The sequence below is a fragment of the Sorex araneus genome, chromosome 2, assembly GCF_027595985.1.
Source record: "Sorex araneus isolate mSorAra2 chromosome 2, mSorAra2.pri, whole genome shotgun sequence".
Lineage (NCBI taxonomy): Eukaryota > Metazoa > Chordata > Mammalia > Eulipotyphla > Soricidae > Sorex > Sorex araneus.
Genome location: NC_073303.1, coordinates 358681019 through 358701814, shown reverse-complemented (window position 1 = coordinate 358701814; position 20796 = coordinate 358681019). Strand labels below are relative to the sequence as shown.

Sequence of the window (20796 nt, the reverse complement as noted above, 5' to 3'; positions counted from 1 at the left end):
GCCAGCTGGGGAAGCCGACCCCCCTCCTCCGGGAGTCGAAAATAGGGGGGGAGGGCACAGTCCCGGCCAGCGCTCGGGACCGACGTGGGGGCTGCTGGGCGGTTTCTCCAGGGTTCTCTCTCCCCGTCGCTGAGCCCGTCTCCTTTAGGGGCGGGGGGGGGAGGGCATTCCCTCGGCTTCCCGACCTGGTGGGGGCGCAGACGCGCGACTGAACCTCGGCCCGTGCTCTTCACCGACGGCGTTTCCTGGCCTCCCCGCGCCCCTGCAGGGCGTGGCGCGAGGGGACGCTGCACGCAGACCCGGTCACTTGCCAGGTGTCCGGCGCCGAGTCAGAAATTGCCCCTCAGCAGCCCGCCTGGGGACGAGGCGACCCTCTAATTTCTTTCTTCTGTTTGTTTGTTTCAGGCTCTGTAAACTCTTAGCAGTAAATGAACATGAGTATTTTACCGAACTGCAGTTGAAAGAAGAAGCATTATAGGAGAGAGAGAGAGAGAGAGACAAAACGAGAGAATTATTAAAAAGAGATTATTAAAGACATTATTTTGTGGCTGAAAAGCTGAAACCAGCAATTCAGGAAATGGAATCCAAATCTAGAAACGTACCATACACAAAATCCAAAGTGGGTGGATTACAAATGATTAAGGAAACCCAATTCACAGTATATTGTGGCCTTATGATGGGATACACAGTAGTTGTACGTTGGTTATTAACACATGCGAGTGACTGAGTAGGGGCTGAATTCTTTTTTATCATTTGCTCTAGCGGTCTGTTTGGGCCCCCACTGTAGAACGGAGTTATCAGAGCATCTTCTGTCATGAATTTTCCGGTTTAGCTTGCAATGGCTTAGAATACAGCTGTGGTCTCCAGCTGTGCTGAGGGCCCCTCCTAGGTAAGGCTTCCTGCCCCGCACGGGCCTGATTACCTGCACTTAACACCCCACACCCTCACTCGGGCGCACTGGCACTGGGACCCTTAATTCTGTGTCCGTTGTATCTGGCAACATTGTGACACTGCCCCTCCCCGCATCCCAGGGGACACGGAGTCTGCGCCACGGTTCCTGCCCAGAGCCGTAGGAGTGTTTTATTGAGAGGCTATTTGTACTGACAAGGTAGCTGGACGTTCAGCCTTGTCTTAGCTGTAAAATAGGAGTTATAATACCTGCTGTTCAATCAACTGTTTTCGTGAGGCTTAAGCGCTATGTGTGACTATACTTCACAAATTATTTGTAAAGATCATGCAAATGCGAGGCAGCCCTGTTACGATTTTACCGTGTCACCGTCATCAAGATTAAGAAGATGACCACAAAAATTAACCTTTGCCACTAACTTTTAGGCAAGCTTTTAGGCTATCTGGTTACAAGAGAATAGCCGACAGTCGGACTGCAATTAGATCTTCACTTTCACTTCGGGTTAGAGAGGACCCCCTCCCCCAACCCTATGAGGATGAACCTAGAGGAAGGGAGAAAGGTCGGTGGGAGGCTGGGCCTCTGGCCGGGTCAGGACCGCGCAGACGCTCCACCTCTGGCTGGAGGAAGTCACGAGCGCCAACTCTGGTCACCAGGGTAACGGGGCCAACTTCCGCCCACCCTTCTGCCCCTCACCCCGCGCGTTGCACCATGGCAACCAAAACTTTGCGTCGCGGAAGCCGGTCATTGCAGTTGGGAAGCCTCGGCGAATGCCGCCCCCTGTCCCGAGGAGACTCCGAAAATGTACAGCCAGCGGTTTGGCATCGTACCGCGGGAGATTAAGGGCCCTACTCCCAAAGTGGTCATCTTGGTAAGCACGGGGGTGTGTGTGCTGGAACCTATTGCTTTCTGCATCTCCCCGCACTCCAGGCCCCCAGTGGAGCCCCCTCTGCTCCCCAGACCAGGGCCTCAAGAGCAAGTGCCTGATGCAATGGGTTGAAACTTGAATGAAAAGATAAGTTCTTTTACCTAACTCTTTAATCCCCTCTACTCTTCCCCACTCCTGCAGCTTTCACCCCAAATCAGTTATAATGTTTATGTGTTTGGATTTTCACCACCGATACCTTTCAAAAGATGACAGGAGTTAAATTGCTTGGATGTGAAGTGTGCATCATTCAATGGGCGGTGGGATAGATGGCAGAAATCTGGCTGTGGTGATTCAACTTGGGTGGGTCTTATACCCCTAGGAAAATTATGTGTAGAGGGATCGGACTGTGCGCGATTGAGTGGTTCTATAGCCCTACTTGTTCCGATTCAGCTGTAGCATCAATGTCCCTGCGGGCCTGGTAACAGAAGGGTTTGGTTGCCTCTAAACTGGGGTGGGAGACCAGGGAAATTATAGCAGTTGCAGAACCTTGCTTAATCCACGTACTTGGATTTCTTTGCTCCTAGTTTCTTTTGGTTAGAAAACCCTCCAGGTGTAATAAGGCAACTTTCAGAGAAAATATTTTGGGCTCCTGAGTGTGTACAAGCACTATGGAATATTCTAGGTGGGTATAATGATCCCGGAAGGTTTATTCATCATTAGAAATCTGATCCCTGATTTCTAGTTGCTAATCATCCAGTGTCAGAAATTGGATAACAAAGGATACCATTTTATCATGCTCTCAGTGCACACAGCAATTCTTTGGCAACTTAGCGACTCTCTCCCTCTTCTGTTCTGGTTCTGTAGACTGTTTGGAAAGCTAGAGACTAGAGACTTACAGACTGTAGGGTTCAAGGTTCAATTTCTGGCAGATTTCTTGAAGGACAGAGACTGATCTACTTTGGGTTCTGCATTTGAATGGGTCCCAGCTTATGGACTGGGCCATTCACTGCTCTGATGCCATTACTTGTGCTGGGAACCAGGAAGGAACAGGAATTTTTTTTTTTTTTTAAGCCACTAAATAGAGAAGCAGACTTGTTGAATACTTAAAGGAAAAAGGTTCAGAGAGGCTGGGGATGTAGCTCAGCTTTAGAGCACTTACCTTGTATGTATGAGTTCTGGGTTCTATCCTTGCCTGCACTATTAAAAAAAAAAAAAAGAAAAAAAAGGTTAGAGTTGGTGCATCTCAGATGTGAGATTGTGATACGTGTGAATGTTAGAAGTTGCAGAGTTGGGGAAGAATTGAAGCCATTAGAGACGAGGCTTGGATGGTAAACAACTTCCAGGAGGAAGCAATAAAAGATGTAATGTCAGAAGTAATGGAAAAGTAAAAGGAACAGTCTTGTGAGTGCCATCTAGGGACCCAATTACTTAATTTTCAAAATAGTTTTTTTTAAGAGAACGTTGTTCTGTTCATTTTGACAGATGTGAAAAAAGACTCAAAGAGATGAACTAATTTCCTCAAGAGCACATAAAGTGTAATGTTTAGAAGCCAGAATCACGTCTAGGCTGTAAGCCATTTTTCTTTAAGACATTAAACTGTAGCACTAGAAACTATAATTTGAGACGTTAGAGTAACAAAAAGCTTTGATTACCTTGAGAGCAGAAGGCAGTTATTAAATCCTGTGTCCTCCAGCTTTTAGCTGGTTAGAATTGGAATTGCAATTGAGAATTGTCCAGTATGGTCACCCCTACCAGACTTGGCTTTTGATCACTTGAGATGTGCTTAGATCATCAAGTGTTAAAATGATAGTATTTTGAAAATAATAAACTGTTATTAAAATTAATTTTCCTTTTTAATTTTTAAATGCAGCTACTATAAATGCTTGATTACAGATGACTCACATTATATTTCTCTTAATAGAAGTTTTGAGTAATGCCCAAACAACTGGTTTGGCATTACCTTGTTAAAGAGTATTCTTTGGAATCTGGCTTTGGGATTAGAGTTCTGCACAGGATCCCAAACTTTCTCAGCTCGTTTGCCTTAGCAGTTTCTCACCACCGTCTACCCCACCCCTTTCCTCTCCAATCAAAGCATACCTCAGAGCTTGGTTTCTGAAAACTAGAAACTCAAGTTTTCTTTCCTTTCCCTTTTTTTTTTTTTTTTTTGGTCTTGTTTTTGGGTCGTGCCCAAGCAGTGCTCAGGAATTGGTGGTTCTGTGCTCAGGGATCACTCCTGACCAGGCTCAGGGGTCCATATGGGATGCCGAGTATTGAACCCAGGTTGGCTGCATGCAAGGCTAGTTACCCTGGACTATTGCTGTAGCCCAAAGAAAATAGACCCATCAGTGTGAAAGGGCTTATCTCAGGGTGTTCAGGGAACTCAAGGCCACCAGAGTTACAACAAACAGTGCTGGCATGGGGCATATGACAGTCCTGTGCTCTACCACTTTGAGTCATAGCCCCTGCTCCAATAAAATGGATTAAAATGTGTGTGTGTGTGTGTGTGTGTGTGTGAGAGAGAGAGAGAGAGAGAGAGAGAGAAGCAAAATAGCGGAAAGGAATTTTTAAAATTAAAGACAAGTGAAATTAAAAAAATAAAGTATTGTGTGGTTTTTAAGAACAGCACTAGGCAGTGCTCTGCCTGCACATTGGGCAGTTTGGGGATCACACACCAGGTCTACAACGGGTGGGAGACATAGAGGTGGGGGGTCATACAGTGAGGGATCATATTCAGGACCTCATATATGCCGGGCATGGATTCAACCAACTGTTAGCGGTATCTCCCCAGCCCCAAGAAAGTGGATTCTTCATGACCTTGGTACTTGGCAGGACCACTGGAGTCTGAGTTTCTATGTGTGTTATGTGTATTTTGACTGAGATGCATCATGACTCTGGTTTTGTCACTGAATCTGTGTTCACAAAGTGCCACACAGGGTCGAGGAGATGGCTCTAAGGGCTATAGTGTATACTTTGCAGAAGCCACACATTCGATTCCTGGTACCCAGTGGCCCCTCAGTACCATATCAGAAATAACTCCCAACCACCAAACAACACATAAAATGTCCTCTATATTAGAAAAAGTGTTACCTGGTTCCAGGCTCTAAATGATTCCAATACAGATTAATTACAGCATCATTGGTCTCCAACCCACCTCATCTTTGCCTTACCTGTACAACTAATTCTAGGTGCCTATATGTGTACCCTGAACCCTGAATTTTTCAGAACACATCCTTCTAATGTTCTCCTTTACCTAAACCATAGTATCCTGGCAGTCCTGGCGGTGATGTTCTAGGTGCAAATGATCAGATGGGCTCTACTCTGAGACTTAAGAGTTTTGTGATTGTGAATTAGCATGCCAGAGTGACCTAAAAGTGACTTGATGAGCCTAGCTGAAAATCAAAATTTCAGGAAGAGGAGATATCAGGTCAAACCCATTCTGAAACATTGTTTCTGAAATGTTTCAGAAATAGTTTCAGAAACATTGTTTCATTATTTCATTTACCTAGTTCACTGGGAACCTGACAGAGGTGGCATACTACATGTCCTAGAAATACAGAGAAGAAAAGATACAGTTCATATGGTTTTATTAAATGCCTAACATTAAATCTGTTTATGCAATACCAAATTTTCAGTATAAATTTGTAGAAAGTGTATGTGTGTGTGTGTGTTTTGAAGCCACCGCTGTGCTCAGGGGTTATCCGTCACTTTGCACTCAGAGATCACTTCTGGTGGTGCTCAGGGAACCGTAAGAGCTGCGAAGGATTGAACCCAGGTCAGCTGCGTACAGGATAAGCACCCTACCTGCTGTATTATTGTTCCAGCCCTAAAGTGTATATATTCTTTTCTTTGTGGGTCACACCAGTGATGCACAGGGGTTACTCCTGGCTCCACACTCAGGAATTACCCCTGGCAATACTCAGGGGACTATATGGGATGCTGAGAATTGAACCCGGGTCGGCCGCATGCAAGGCAAACACCCTACCCGCTGTACCATTGCTCCAGCCCCCAAAAGTGTATATTTTAACAAATTCAAATTACCAAAATGTAGGAACAGAGCCCTGTATTAAACTTCTCAGAAAACATAAAGATTTATTTACTTATGGTTTTGGGGTCACACCTGGCAGTGCTTAGGGATTACTCTTGGCTTTGCACTCAGGAATTACCGCAGTGCTCAGGGGACTATAAGGGATGCTGGGGATTGAACCCAGGTTGGCTACATGTAAGACAAGTGCTTTAACCCCTGTACTTTGGCTCCAGCCTTGGGTTTTTTTTTTTTTTTTTTTTTTTTTTTTGCTTTTTGGGTCACACCCAGCAATGCACAGGGGTTACTCCTGGCTCTGCACTCAGGAATTACCTCTGGCAGTGCTCAGGGGACCATATGGGATGCTGGGAATCGAACCGGGTCGGCCGTGTGCAAGGCAAACGCCCTACCCGCTGTGCTATTGCTCCGGCCCCCAGCCTTGTATTTTTTTGTTGTTATTACTTATTATATATGTGTGCCTATAGTAGTCTTTGGTTTTGTTTTATTTTTTGGTTTGGGGGCTACACCAAGCCATGCTTAGGGACTATTCCCAGTTTAGCGCTCAGGAGTCATTCCTGGCAGCCCTCTGAAGACCACACAGAGCTGGGGATTAAACTCAGGCCTTATGTATGTAACACATGCACTCAGCACTGAGTATCTTTCTGGCCAGGTGATTGTCTATTTAAAATTGAGAATTTTTTTTTTTATGACAGTAACAGTGTCAACTGAACCTGATATTAGAAGGTCAGAAAGTAATGAGAAGAACCCTAATTCTTGTCCTACGCAGATCTGCCCCAAATACTTGAAACACCTTAAGAAAATTATTTAATGCCTATTGGTTTGAATTGATAATCTCTATACTCCCATCCAAATATTTGTTGTTGTTGTTTTAGGGCTGAAAAATTGGCTTATTTTTAGTAAGCAAATGTGTAAATTAGAAGATGTATCTTTTCTAAAATGTTCTTTATTCTTGGTGCTTGTTTCATTTTGTATCTCCTACTTATACAGCTGTGTTACTGTAACAATGAGTCTCTCAATGAGAGATGTTACTGGTGCCCGCTGGAACAAATCGATGAGCAACGGAGTGACAGTGACTTATACAGCACTCCCCCCCTCTCCCCGCCTCGGGGCTGGAGCAATAGCACAGTGGGTAGGACATTTGCCTAGCACATGGCCGACTCGGGTTTGATTCCTCAATCCCTCTCAGAGAGCCCGTAAAGCTACCAAGAGTATCCTACCCGCATGGCAAAGCCTGGCAAGCTCCCCGTGGCATACTGGCCAAAAACAGTAACAACAAGTCTCACATTGGAGACGTTACTGGTGCCCACTCGAGCAAATCGATGAACAATGGGATGACAGTGCTTGTTTTAGGGCTACTGGTGTTGGCTGGCGGGAGGAGGAACAGGCCATACAGTATCAGGAAATTGAATCTGGGCTCCTTAATGCAAACCATGCGCCCCAGCTCTTTGATCCATTCTCCCAGCTTGTAGACACCTGTTTAAACTTTTAGCTTTAGAGTCCTATGAACTTGACTCAAGTAGCACTTAAAATGCATTTATGACTGAGTTGGTTCCATCTTACCTATTTAGTTATAGAATCAATGAATCCAAAGAAGTTACACTTTAGGTACTTAATGCTGATGTAGTTGTAGTAGAATATCTTAGTTTTTTTAAAAAAAAAATATCAATTGTGTTAGCATGAGTACTGGTGGAAGTTATGACTAATTGAAAATAAGCAATCAATTTGGGGGTCTATCGTAAGTGATAGCTATTTGTTTCTAGAGAGCCAAGCCTCCCAAAGATCAGCGGAGAGACCGTCTGAAAGACATTGTGAGGAGCCAGCAGAAGTACCATGGTGTCTTGGCCGCTGTTAAGGAGAGGGAGCGGGAACGCTCTAAAGTCGAGTGGGAGCAGCACATGGATAAAATAAGTGTGAATCGGCTTGTGCGATCAAGAGTCAAGGATGCCATGCAAGGCTTTATCCTCAACACGGAAGAAAGGCGAAATAAGTAAGGCCCGCAAACAAGCGACCCTGACCATGAGTATCCTCCCCCCTCAAAGAACCCAACCTATTGTGATACTTATTATTTTAATTAAAATCTGCTCTCTGTGTCTGATCAGATGAAACAACACAGATGAGTCTGTTGCTTTGTCAACTAGGCTAATTGAGCATATCTTTTCGCCTAACAATATTTGTGATTACATGTGTACTGAGATAAAATATTGCAAAGGAAAGATTAGCAAAATATTGCACATGGGGGGCTGGAGTGATAGCAAAGCGGGTAGGGCATCTGCCTTGCACGAGGCTGACCCGGGTTCGATTCTCAGCATCCCATATGGTCCCCCGAGCACTGCCAGGAGTGCACTACCTGAGTGCATGAGCCAGGAGTAACCCCTGTGCATCACCGGGTGTGACCCCCCCAAAAAAAATTACACATGGTGTGAAAGTTAATTTTTGGGCATTTTGTTTCAGGCTACGCAAACTTTTAGCAGCAGAAGAAAATGAATATTTTGAGGAAATGCAATTGAAAGAAGATAAAATTGAGGAGAGAAAGAATAAAATGAAAGAGAAAATCAGCTTACTAAGAGCGGAGAAAGAAAAAGAGAGACAGAATTTTGTGGCTGAAAAGCTAGACCAGCAATTCAGGTAACAATTCAGGAAAGCACACAGAATTTGAAGTTGGTGCATTATAAGAGACAAACAGATTAATTTATTGCAATTTATTGCCATGTTGCTTGCTGTAATGGTCTATGAAATTAGTTTTACTATTAAATCTTAGTAATTATCATTATATGATAATTCAGGTCCTAAGAATTTTTGATATTTTATGGTGCAAGTTTAGCAAACATCAACATTACAGTATTTTCACTGGTACTCACCAGTTGTATAGAGGTCACAACTTTTTGTTGTTGTAGTTGTTTTTTATTTTTTAAGTCATAATTGGTGGTACTCAAGTATAATATTTCTTAGTTTGTTCATTCTCCCCTTCTCACTGTAATGATCACATGATCTGACTCATGGAATATATTTTATCAGTTTTGTAACTTTAGAGTAACTGATTTAGCTTTTTTTTTTTTTTTTTTGCTTTTTTATGGGGGTCACACCCAGCGATGCACAGGGGTTACTCCTGGCTCTGCACTCAGGAGTTACTCTTGGCGGTGCTCAGGGGACCATATGGGATTCTGGGAATCGAGCCCGGGTTGGCCATGTGCAAGACAAATATCCTACCCACTGTGCTATCCAGCCCCCTGATTAAGATTTTATCTTCAGAGAATATTTTATTTTATTTGCTTTTTGGGTCACACCCGGCAATGCACAGGGGTTACTCCTCTCTATGCACTCAGGAATTACTCCTGGCAGTGCTCAGGGGACCATTTGGGATGTTGGGAATCAAACCCGGGTCGGCCGTGTGCAAGGGCAAACACCCTACCCGCTGTGCTATTGCTCCATCCCCTTCAGAGAACATTTTTTAAAAATTCAAATACTACCCAGATATATTTAAAACAATTATTAGCCTTCTGTCAATCAATATTTTTGAGCTCCTACTTTGTGCCTGGCACTAATCTGCTAAAACCACTGAGTGATAGATTGATTGGTTTAACCTAAAGAGTCTCACCTAGAGGTTCTTAGGGGCAGATTGTGGTATGCTCAAGATTCAGGAAAAAATGTTCCAAGATAAATGTAAACCCTGAATTAAAGTCTGGTAGTATGCAGAAAGAATAAAAATGTTCATTTTTCACAGGGCTTGAAGTTTGAATAGGTGAAAACCCAAAGATAGGGGCCGGAGTGATAGGACAGTAGGTAGGTTTTTACCTTCACAGGGTTCCCAGGTTCTATTCCCGGCATTCCAAATGGTCCCCCAAGCCTGCAAGGAGTAATCCCTGAGTGCAGAGCCAGGGACTAAGCCCTGAGCAGCACTTGGTGGGACCAGAAAACAAACAAGCCCCCATTCAGAATAAAAGCAAGCAACCCCCACATCTCACCCCCACCCCCTACCCACCGCCAAAGATACCAGTATGAGAAGGCTGCAAAGTCAGGCACGTAGAGGAATTAGGACGTGGTTCGGGGGCAAAGCTTTGACCATCTCCTCTTTGCTGTGAAATTGCTATTAATTATACAGACGTCCCCAAAGCCTCCTAGCAGAGGGCCAAAGAGCAATAAGCTGTTGCTGTCAGTGGTACAAATGATAGATGTACCTGCTAACAGTAAACAGGATTACTAAAATGGAAGGAAATGGAACATTTTGGGATTTGGGTTGCTGCTGGAGGGCAGTGAAGGCGACCAGAGTAGGGATGGATATTGGAGCCGGAAGCGAGATTTGTAACCCGAATTCCTCAGATCTTAATTTGCCTAAGGCTTCAAGCTTAGTGACCAAGAGCAGGATTAGGCTTGGGTGAGATTTAGTGGCTGAGAGCGATTCCCTAGCCTGTATAAAATACCATCTTACCCTCTGCCAGGGGATTGTCTACAACAGCTGGAGGAGAAGATGTGGGGTAGCACAAAAGGGAGCACCAGCAAGTGGATTTCGTTCCCAAGGGATTGTTTTTCAATAAGAATGAAATTTTAACTGTTTTTATACTCTTAAAATACTTATTATATTGTATAAGTAGGCAAAAATTCCATTGAGAAGTTGTGTAACTTGTTAGGAAAATCGTCAGCTTTTTTTTCGGCGGGGACAGACGGGGTGGGGCGGGGCTGAGGGGTGGATGAGCTATACATCCTGACTGTGCTCAGGGTTTACTCCTGGCTTTGTGCTGAGGGGTCGCTCCTCGTGGGGCTTGGGGAGCCATTTGTGAGATCAGAGCCAAGTTGGCTGTGGACTAAGGCAAGTGCATTAACCCCTGCACTACTAACTCTCTGTTCCTATTTAAAAAAAAAAAGTTGCCGGGGTGACTCCTAAGCAGTGCTCTGGGGCCCCACAGCTCCTCCCAGCAATTCCGGCCGACTGGTGTGCAGTTCGATGTGACGACGGTGCTGCTGGGGGAGCCTTGCAGTGCTGGGCGTACACAGGCCACCGCATTGCTGCATGGGAGCCTTCAGGGCCACATGCAGGAGTGCCCAAGGGCCCCCAGTGCTGTACCACCAAACCTGGGGCAGGGGGCGCAGCAGGGAGAAGGGGGAGAGCGCGTGGTGCTGGGGATCAAACTGAACCAGGTAAGCCACGTGCAAGGCAGGAGCCTTCACCCCTACACCATCTCTTGGATACTGTAATAGAAATTTTGAAGAAATTCAAATTTCAGATTGCTGTTGTAATCTGAAAACAAATCATTTTAAGTGTTTATGATGCCAATAGTGCCAATTCTTTAATAGGGAGCAGCAAACAGTTTTAATTATGAATGAAGGGCTAGGGTTAAATTTGCCCAAGGTTGTGAAACCAGGCCCCATCACTGAAAATATCACGGAAGGTTTTCTTTCAGAAAGCAAGGTGGGCTGACTACTCCTCTGTCCCCTTCTGTTTTTCCTTACGTGTTTCACTCTCCAGTGGATAGGCCTTTAGCGTTTTTCCACTTGGGGACTTTAATGAATAAAGCTGGTGCGAACACTCTTATGTGTGTCTTTTGATGGGCATATGCATTCATACAGGTATACTCAGTGACATGTCTAGAATATTTGGTACCTGGAATGGGCCACTTTTTGTGCTTCCATTCTTTAAACAAAATTATTTTCAGCAGTATAATTTTAACAAAATGAACAACAATGATAGGATAGTCAGTGATTTTAGTTTAGTAAAAAATTTTACTTGTCTGAGGGGGTGGGTGTGTGTTGGGAATACCACTGGCTGTGCTCAGGGAAAAATGCTTAACCCTTTGTGGTGTTCACGGGATTATATCCAGTGCTGGAGAGCAAACCAGGCTCAGCTAAGTGGCTACATATAAGGCAAGTACCTTACCTCCTAGGTTTTGATCTCTCTAGCCCTAATTTTAATTAATTAATGTTAACTTTTTTTAATCGATTGAGGTTCAGTGATTTACAAAACTATTAATGACGGTTTACCTTGTACATAATTCCAGTACCACACCCATTACCAGTTACTCCCGTCTCTCCCCCCAAGGACCTCAATGTCCCCCAACCCCACAAAAACTCAGTTTTGTGGATCATTTCTCTCATTGTGTTGCCTTTGGCCCTTTGTTGCAACCTTGCTCCGTATCTTCAAGTCCCACATATGGGAGAGATCATCCTGCCTCTATCCCTTTCCCTCTGACTAACTTTTGTCAGCATGACATCCTGTAGTTCCATCCAGGTTGTAGCAGATTGCATGCTCTTTTTTCTTTCTTAGAGCTGCATATGCTTCCATTTTGTATACATATCACAACTTCTTGATCCATTTACCCATGGTTCTTTCCATATTGGCAATTGTATTAAGCATTATGGTGAGTATAGGGGTACACATATCCTTTCAAATTAATGTTATTATATTTTGGGGATCAATAGCACAGTGGTTGGGCTTTCGCCTTTCACGCGGCCAACCCGTGTTCGATTCCTCTGCCCCTCTTGGAGAGCCTGGCAAGCTACTGAGAGTATGGAGCCCGCATGGCAGAGCATGGCAAGCTATCCGTGTGTATTGCATATGCCAAAAACAGTAACAATAGGTCTCTCAATGAGAGATGTTACTGGTGCCCGCTCAAACAAATCGATGAGCAACGGGATATTTTGGGGATAGATGCCAAGACGTGGTATTGCTGGGTCATATCATAGTTCTGTTCCATTTCTTGGAGAGAACCAACCCTAATTAATGTAATTACAGAAATAGCAGGGCACTTGCCTGGCATGTGACCGACCTGGGTTGTATTCCTAGCATGGATTTTATTCTTGGCATCCCATATGGTCCTCCAGGAATGACCTCTGAGCACAGAGCAAGGAGTAAGCCCTGAATACTGCTGGGTGTAGCGCCAAAGCAATAAACAAAAAGATACCATGCGTGCAGTTGTCCTTATCTAACTTCCCTTAGTTTCACAGTTTGCCCCAGTGATTCAATCTTACATAATTTTAGTGCAATCTTTTTTTGGGGGAGTTGGGGGATGCCCACCAGGCAGTGCTCCGGACTTCTGTTCTGAGCTCAGGGATCACTCTTGGTGGTTCTTGGGTACCATAATGGGTGCTATGGATGGAACCTAGATTGGTCCAATGCAAGGCAAGTGCCCTGCTCACTGTACTATGCCCCCAGCTTTAGTACAGTCTTAGGCAAATTCACAACCATACAATGTTATAGTTCAGTGCCATTATAATACACTCATAGATTCATCTAACCCACTACTATAATCTAGATAAAAAAAAACTGTTCTGTTAGCATAAAGGTATCCCTTGTACCGCCCCTTTTTAGTCATACACATCACTCTTATCCCATCATCTGTGACTATTCTCTTCCTCTCCTGTATTTTCATCATCTCAAGAATGTGATTTAGACTGGGGATATAGCTTGGGACTGGGGGTGATCCTTATAATGGAAAAATAAAAGATAAAAAATATAAATATTAAAAGAAATTTTAAAAGATTTTTTAAAATGTTATGTAAATGGAATAATAAAATATGTGATCTTTTGAGATTGGCTTTTTTCACTCCAGCAATGCATCTGGGGGCCTAAGTTGAAGCATATAGCAATAATTTGCCTTTTTTAATGTTTAAAGGTATTCTATTACGTAAGTTAAAGATATTCTATACTTAAATTTATATACACAACTTGGGGCTGGAGCAATAGCACAGCGGGTAGGGCGTTTGCCTTGCATGCGGCCAACCCGGGTTTGATTCCCAGCATCCCATGTGGTCCCCTGAGCACCACCAGGAGTAATTTCTGAGTACAGAGCCAGGAGTGACCCCTATGTATCGCCAGATGTGACCCAAAAAGAAAAAAAATGTTATATACATCACTCACTTATTGAAGGACATTTTATTCTATGTTTTCAGCTATTCTAAGTATATCTTGTAGGAACATTTATTACAGGTTTTTGTGGCAACATAAGTTTTCATTTCTCTAGGATAAATGGCTTCTGCTGTTGTTGGGTCTTAAAAATAAAAGTATAGCTTTTAAATAAGTCACCAAATTACAGCTATTTCATTTAATGTTCTTATTTATTATGTATAGGAGATGGAGTTCTTTCACATGTTTGCCAGCTTTGGTTTATTGCCACTATTAGAACAATGAGCAGGGACCAGAGCTTCTCAGAAAAGTAAGAGTAAAGCTTCTAGATGACCCAGCCATTCAATTACTTGGCATCCATTCCCAAAACACAAAATTTAATTTGAAATGGTGTTTATAGCTATAGTCATTGCATCACAGAGTACAATAGTCAGGATATGGAAACAACCAAAATGTCAATTGACAGATGAATGGATAAAGACGTTTTGGTATATCCGCACAATGGAATACTATGCAATCATAAGAAAAGATGAAAGCATATAGTTAGGATTCATTCTCTGGCCTCACATGGCAAAACATGTAGCTATACTACGTGAGTCCTCTCTCTGACCCAAGGAAGAGTGTTTTTTTTTGGAGGGTGTGCGGGGGCACAATTGATGATGCTCAGGGGTTACTTCTGACTCAGCATGGACTTACTCCTGATGGTGCTTGAGGGACCATATGGGATTCTGGGGATCAGACAGGTCTGCTGCATGCAAGGCAAATGTCCTGCCCACTGTAGTCTCACTTGCCCCAGAAAGGTGTTTTTTTTTTTTTTTTTTTTGCTTTTTGGGTCACACCCAGCAATGCTCAGGGGTTACTCCAGGCTTTGCACTCAGGAATTACTCCTGGCAGTGCTTGGGGGACCATATGGGATGCCGGGGATCGAACCCGGGTCGGCCGCATGCAAGGCAAACACCCTCCCCGCTGTGCTATCGCTCCGGCCCCAGAAAGTTTGTTTTTTAAGGAAAAAAATCTTTTTTTTTTTTAAGAAAAAAATCTTCAACTTTAGATTTTCATTAATTGAATACTATTGTTGGGGTATGAATCTAGGCTTATGAGGATTTTAATAAATTATTGTGGCCAGTTTTGATAATTTCACTGATGATTTGGGGGTGGGGGTGATGGTGCAGCGAATGGGCCACACCCAGAGGTGCTCAGGAATGACCCCTAGGGGTGACAGGGACCTTCTCTAGTATCAAGGCTCCAACTGGGATCAGCCAACGCCTTACTGTCTCTCCAGTTCAGAATTTGTTTCTCACTGTCATATTGTTTGTTTGGTTTTGCTTGGGTCTCTCAGGAATTTTAGGTTCTATTATCTTTTTTCAGCCCTTCACAGAATCTGGATAACTCTGGCTGATTATTCATGTTGTTCATCAGCATGATTATATATCAGTTAAACCAATAAATAATCATAAAGTATATGATTATATATAACCAATATATAATCATTGAGCATCTTGGGTAGGTAGCCTGGAACATGTATGTAATTTCCCAGCAAAGAAATCTCTCTTTTTCTTTTTTTAGGGAAATGAGACAAATCCTTATCAAATGGTGAAGAGTACTCAACAATATTTAATAAATGTTAATTTGTGAGGTAATGAAAACTCTTATATCAAGAAGTTAGACCTCTGGCCAGAGAGTTAGAACAGGGTGTAAGGCACGTGCTTATATTCCATGACACTGGTTTGAATCTTCGGCACTGCCTACGGTTCCCTGACAATGTCAGGGATCATTTCTGAGCACTGAGTAGAAATATTTTCTGAGCACTGAAAAATGTGGGCCCTCTTACCTCCCCCAAACAAAGAAGGTAAACCCCCATCTTTTCTTTCCTTCTTAGAAATTCAAGTTTCTTTAAAAGCCTATTGATTGAAACTGGCACACATCAGAAAGAACAAGAACAACCAGTGCTGGCGCGGATGCTGGGAGAAAGGGACTCTCCTTCATTGTTGGTGGGAATGCTGACTGGTCCAGTCTCTTTGAGCATTCTTCAAAATACTAGAAATTGTGCTTCCATGTGACCCAGCAATACCACTTCTGGGAATACACCCTGGGGGCCCAAAACTCAAGCAGAAACACCACCTGCACACTGATGTTCATTGCAGCACTCTTCACCATAGCCAGAATCTGGAAACAACCCGAGTGCCCGAGAACAGATGACTGAATAAGGAATCTATGGTTCATGTACACAATGGAATACTCCACAGGTGTTAGGAAAAATGAGGTCATGAAATTTGCTTATAAATAGATGGACACGGAGAATATCATGTTACGTGAAATAACTCAGAAGGAGAGGGACAGACATAGAATGATTGCACTCATTTGTGGGACATAAAAAAAAAAAGCAGTATGAGACATTCTCGAGGATAGTAGAAATACGGGTAGAGTGGATTGACTCACAGTTAGAAGCCTGCCTCAGGTGCTGGGGGAGAAGCAGGTGGGCTAGAGAGGGAGCCAATATGGCAATGAGAGTTGGAAATGATCGCTGGATAAGAACTGCGCGCTGAGAGTAGGGAAAGGAGCAAACATGGCACCCTCTCAGGGTCTGTATTGTGAACCATAATGCCCCAAAGGAGAGAGAGAGAAGGAAGAAACGTGCCTGCCATAGAGGCAGGCTGGGGGTGGGGTGGAGGATGGTGGGAGGGAAAGTGGGGTCACTGGTGGTGGGAAATGTGCACTGGTGGAGGAATGGCTGTAGAAACACTATCACTGTATCATGAAGCCTGGTCATGAACAAGTTCGTAACTACAGTTACTCAATAAAAAATAATTGAGTGGCTCATTAAAAAATAAATAATGTTTTTAAAAAACGTCCTTTGATTGAGTCCGTGCTCTCAGTGCTGAATGGGGTTGACAAGACAGGAAGACTCAGTGTTGTTGAGCATCACCTTCCATCACAGACTTCCTGCCACTGTGAAAATTTTGCCAGGGCCACTGTGAAAAATTACAAATGCTTACATAGATCTTGTCCTCAGCTATTAACACATTTGATCTAGGAGGAAAGGAAGGAGGAAGAGAAATAGATTTTTTTGGTTTGTTTAATTCTTTCTCAGCAATTGTAAAGTGTTGTGTTGCTACCAAAGCCCTTAAGTTAAATACGAATTCAATTAGAAACTTCTGGAAAAAGTGTGAACACTAAGAGTAATAGGGTAGCATCGAACACTTATTGAGAGCATTTCTCACGCATGGTGACGAGAGTCTGGGGCGGAAAGGCAACAGAGGGCTGCACTTTCCTTCATTGTGTGACTTCCTGAACGGAGAGAGGACACGGAGGGGCTTCACCGGGATACTCAGACTCTGCCGGCTTTCCTCAGAAGTGCACTGGTCTCCTCCTACCTTAACCCCCTGCAGAGTTTTCAGAGATCCTTCCCTTTGCGCCACCCCCAGCCATGCTCAGGGCTCACTCCTGGCTCTGTCCCCGGCATCACTCCTGGCGGGGCCTCGGGGAGGGGGGCCTAGGAGTGACAGAGATCCAATCCAGCAAGTCCCTTACACATGCCTTACAAGTGTGGCACTATGTCTCGGACCCAGGCAACTTCCTCTTCTGTTTCCCTGATAGTACTGCCAATAGCTACCAGTACTCAACTCCTAGGGGCGAGTGGGTATTTATACCCGTTATCTCTGATCCTTACCAGAACCTTGGAAGACATTTGTTTAGTTTACAGATAAAGAAACAAGCTCGGATGGGTTGTGATGGTTTTGGGTTTTGGATTTCAGGGCCGCCTCTGACGCTATTGAGGACTTACTTTTGACTCTGTGTACGGGAAGGACTCTTGGTAGTGCTCAGGAAACCACGTGTGTGTGGTGCTGGGGATTGAACCTGGGTCAGCTGTGTGCCAAGAGAGCACCTTAAGCCCTGTGCTCTCTCTGGCCCTGTTAGGTTGAGTTAAGGTTATCCAGGAAGTCCCACAGCCAAGACTCAAAGGGCCCACCCAGCCTGACTGTGGAGCTTGAATGTTTGTGCCACCATGGTACTTGCCTTCCTCCCGTCCCTTCCTCGAGTCCCCATTCTGCTCATGTGGCCTACTTCTGGTCTTTTCTCTTTCTCCAAAAAATAACCCTGGAGATCTGCTGTGCGGGCTCCTAAAAAGCGCTGACCTCTGCCTTTTCAAAATTCTCTTTGCAGGGGCTGGAGTGATAGCACAGTGGGTAGGGCGTTTGCCTTGCACGCAGCCGACCCGGGTTCAAATCCTAGCATCCCATATGGTCCCCTGAGCACCACCAGAAGTGATTCCTGAGTGCAGAGCCAGGAGTGACCCCTGTACATTGCTGGGTGTGACCCAAAAAGCAAAAGAAAAAAAAACCCAAAAAAGCATCAAAATTCTCTTTGCAGGGACAACTCTGAGGCGCTCCGCAATGCGGTGACGTTTACCCGTCAGCAGAAGGTGGCCGAGGAGCGGAAAGCCCAGGTCGCCTTCAACGAGGAGCTGAGAAGGCGGAAGCTGGAGGAGGAGCAGATATTCTCCAGGCTCTGGGAGGAAGACCGGCTCGCCAAGGAAATGCGAAACAACGAGGAGATGCTGCGACAGCGACAGCTGGTGGAGAACACCCGCCTGGGGCTGGATGCCCAGGTGACGGGCATGCGGGCGCAGAGGATGGCGGCGCGGCGGCTGAAGGAGGAGGAGGCGCTCCTCGTGGTGCGGCTTTTATTTTATTTTATTTTTTTATTTAATTTTTTATTTTATTGAATCACCATGTGGAAGGTTACATAGTTCTCAGGGTTATGTCAGTTATATAATACTCAAACACCCTTCCCTTCACCCGTGCCCATATTCCATCACTGACCACCCCAGTATACCTCCCGCCCCCCCAGTCCCCGCCCTTGTAAGTGGTAAGTTTCACTTTGTTTACGCTTTATCTTGATTACATTCCATGTTTCAACACATAACTCACTATTGTTGCTGGAGTTTCCCCCAAAAAGAAAAAGACAGTCCTACTGCCAAGGAAGCATTTGATAGTTAGTTTTCCATTGCTGAGAATGTAGAGATATTAAGTCCCGCTGTTTGTTACATAACTTATTTTCCCCCCCTCGTCCTGCGCCACTGAGTTCATGCCTGCTTAGTAATCGCCACACTGCCTGACAAAGGGAAAAAAACCGAGAAAGATGGTTATTTCCCATCATCAGCCGGCATGGGGCTATAGCTTAGTTGATAGTCTAGTAGAATGTCTGCAAGCAGTTTCTGGAACCTCAAGTAGTGCGCTGGTATCGGCCCTGGCTCGAGATTCCACCAGCGTCCCGCTGTTCCATGTACATAATAATTTTTTTCCCTTATATCCCATTCCCACGACACCAGGTCCGTGTCAGCTTAATGGACATCATACTGTGGTTAACGCCACGCCGCGTTTCTTCCCGAGAAAGAAGAATATTTCTTCTCCTCAGCCAGCGTGGGGATATGGCTTAGTTCAGTCTAGAGAGACGGCTACCACTTTGATTGCCTTCAATATTTCAACAAAAGACTTACTATTCTTGTTAGGATTTCCCCCCAAAGTCCGGCCCGTTAAAGAGGAACCATTTCATATTGCTGATGATTAAATGACATTAGGTAGCGCAGCCGCTGCCGCAGCCACGCGGTTTTGGGTTTCTGTATAAAGTCCAGGGAAAGTACAGCCAGAAATTACATCACTGCAAACTTTTACCCTTTTATGGTGCTCATAAGATGAAAAAACCTAGAGAGAGCTGGCTCGGCGTCTCCATTTTGTGCTCAAAAAGCGGTGGAAGCTGTGCTGTGCTCAGGAGGAAGGGGTTGAGAGAGAGAGGCCAAGAAAATAGAGAAACACCCGGCTCCCACTGTCGCAGCCCGGCGCAAGCTCTCAGCCCGCATTCTGGACGCATTTCAGTGGGCTGCTGGTGTCCAAAGGAGCTCCTTTGGGCTCCTCGATCATGCTCGAGCGGCAGCCGCGCCAAAAGGGGCGCGCACGTGGGTCCACTGGGTCCAAGTACTGGCGGTGGGCTGAGGCCAGTACCCCCCTCCCCCGCTCCCTGGGGTCTCCCTCGCGTCCCGCTTCAGCTGGCTCGGCTTCTCCATCTTGTGCTCAAAAAGCGGTGGAAGCTGTGCTGTGCTCAGGAGGAAGGGGTTGAGAGAGAGAGGCCAAAAAAAAAAAAAAACAGAGAAATACCCGACTCCCACTGTCGCAGCTTGGCGCAAGCTCCCAGTTCGCACTCTGGAAGCACCTCAGTGGGCTGCTGGTGTCCAAAGGAGCTCCCCTGGGCTCTTCGACCATGCTCGAGCGGCAGCCGCGCCAAAAGGAGTGGTGCGGCTTTTAAAACGCTTCCCATGCGGTGATGGGCTTGGTGGGCAGAGTCCCGGGGGCAGGCCTGTCCTGGGCGTGCTCACACGGGCCTCGCTCACAGAGCCCTGGGATGATCCCGAAGCTCTGCTGTCCCTCTCGGGAGGGCAAGTCACTGCACTGTTAAGGGCTGGAGAGACAGCACCGCAAGTAGGGTGTTTGCCTTGCACGCAGCCAACCCGGGTTCGATTCCCCGGCTTCCCACTGGTTCCCCAGGCACTACCCAGAGCAGGGAGTAACCCTGAGCACTGCTGGGTGTGACCCCAAACTTTCCCCCAAATAACAGCAACAACGACACCAAAAGCTAAACAAAAAGTCATTTCACTGTGTGGTTTCTTCATCTAGAAAGGAGGCAGAAAACACAGTGAGGGGATGAAGTGGGGTCATCGTTGGCCATGATGCTGAAAGCTAGTGGCATTGAGTTCCGATTCTTTGATCGTGGACAGCACCAGGATCAGTGTGAAGGGCCATCCAACAGCTTTAGTGACCCTGACCACCAGCTCGCTGCCCTGACCATGCGGGAAGCCGTGCTGTCGTTGGACATGTGCGGAAGCTCTAGGATAAGTGGCAGTTTTATGTGATTATAAAGCTTTGAGCAACTGATACTATAATGTCATTAAATTTAGGGGAAAGGCATCATTGTCCTGGGAAATTCCAAACATTGAAAACAGACCATAAAAGAAAAAAATGCCACTGATACATGATCTGAAGCCTTCTCTGGGTTGCAGACTTTATTCTGAAGAGTTTGTAGTAGGCCAAATATTTTAGCTTCACTAAGAAAATCAAAGTAGTGAGTCCCAAACTGTTGTGTGCATATAAGTA

The 20796-nt window shown here is 45.2% G+C and overlaps 1 protein-coding gene across 2 annotated transcripts in view; it reads left to right on the top strand.

Annotated features, from left to right (window-relative positions):
* The first annotated feature begins 168 nt into the window (after nt 1-168).
* Nucleotides 169-20796, top strand: part of CFAP53 (cilia and flagella associated protein 53) — a 32941-nt gene continuing 12313 nt past the window's right edge. For both annotated transcript variants that reach the window (XM_055129491.1, XM_004616159.2), the window contains exons 1-4: nt 169-1775; nt 7575-7801; nt 8266-8439; nt 18020-18323. In XM_055129491.1, coding sequence (XP_054985466.1) covers nt 1707-1775; nt 7575-7801; nt 8266-8439; nt 18020-18323 — 774 coding nt within the window. In that variant the 5' untranslated portion in view covers nt 169-1706. The remainder of the gene's footprint in view (nt 1776-7574; nt 7802-8265; nt 8440-18019; nt 18324-20796) is intronic.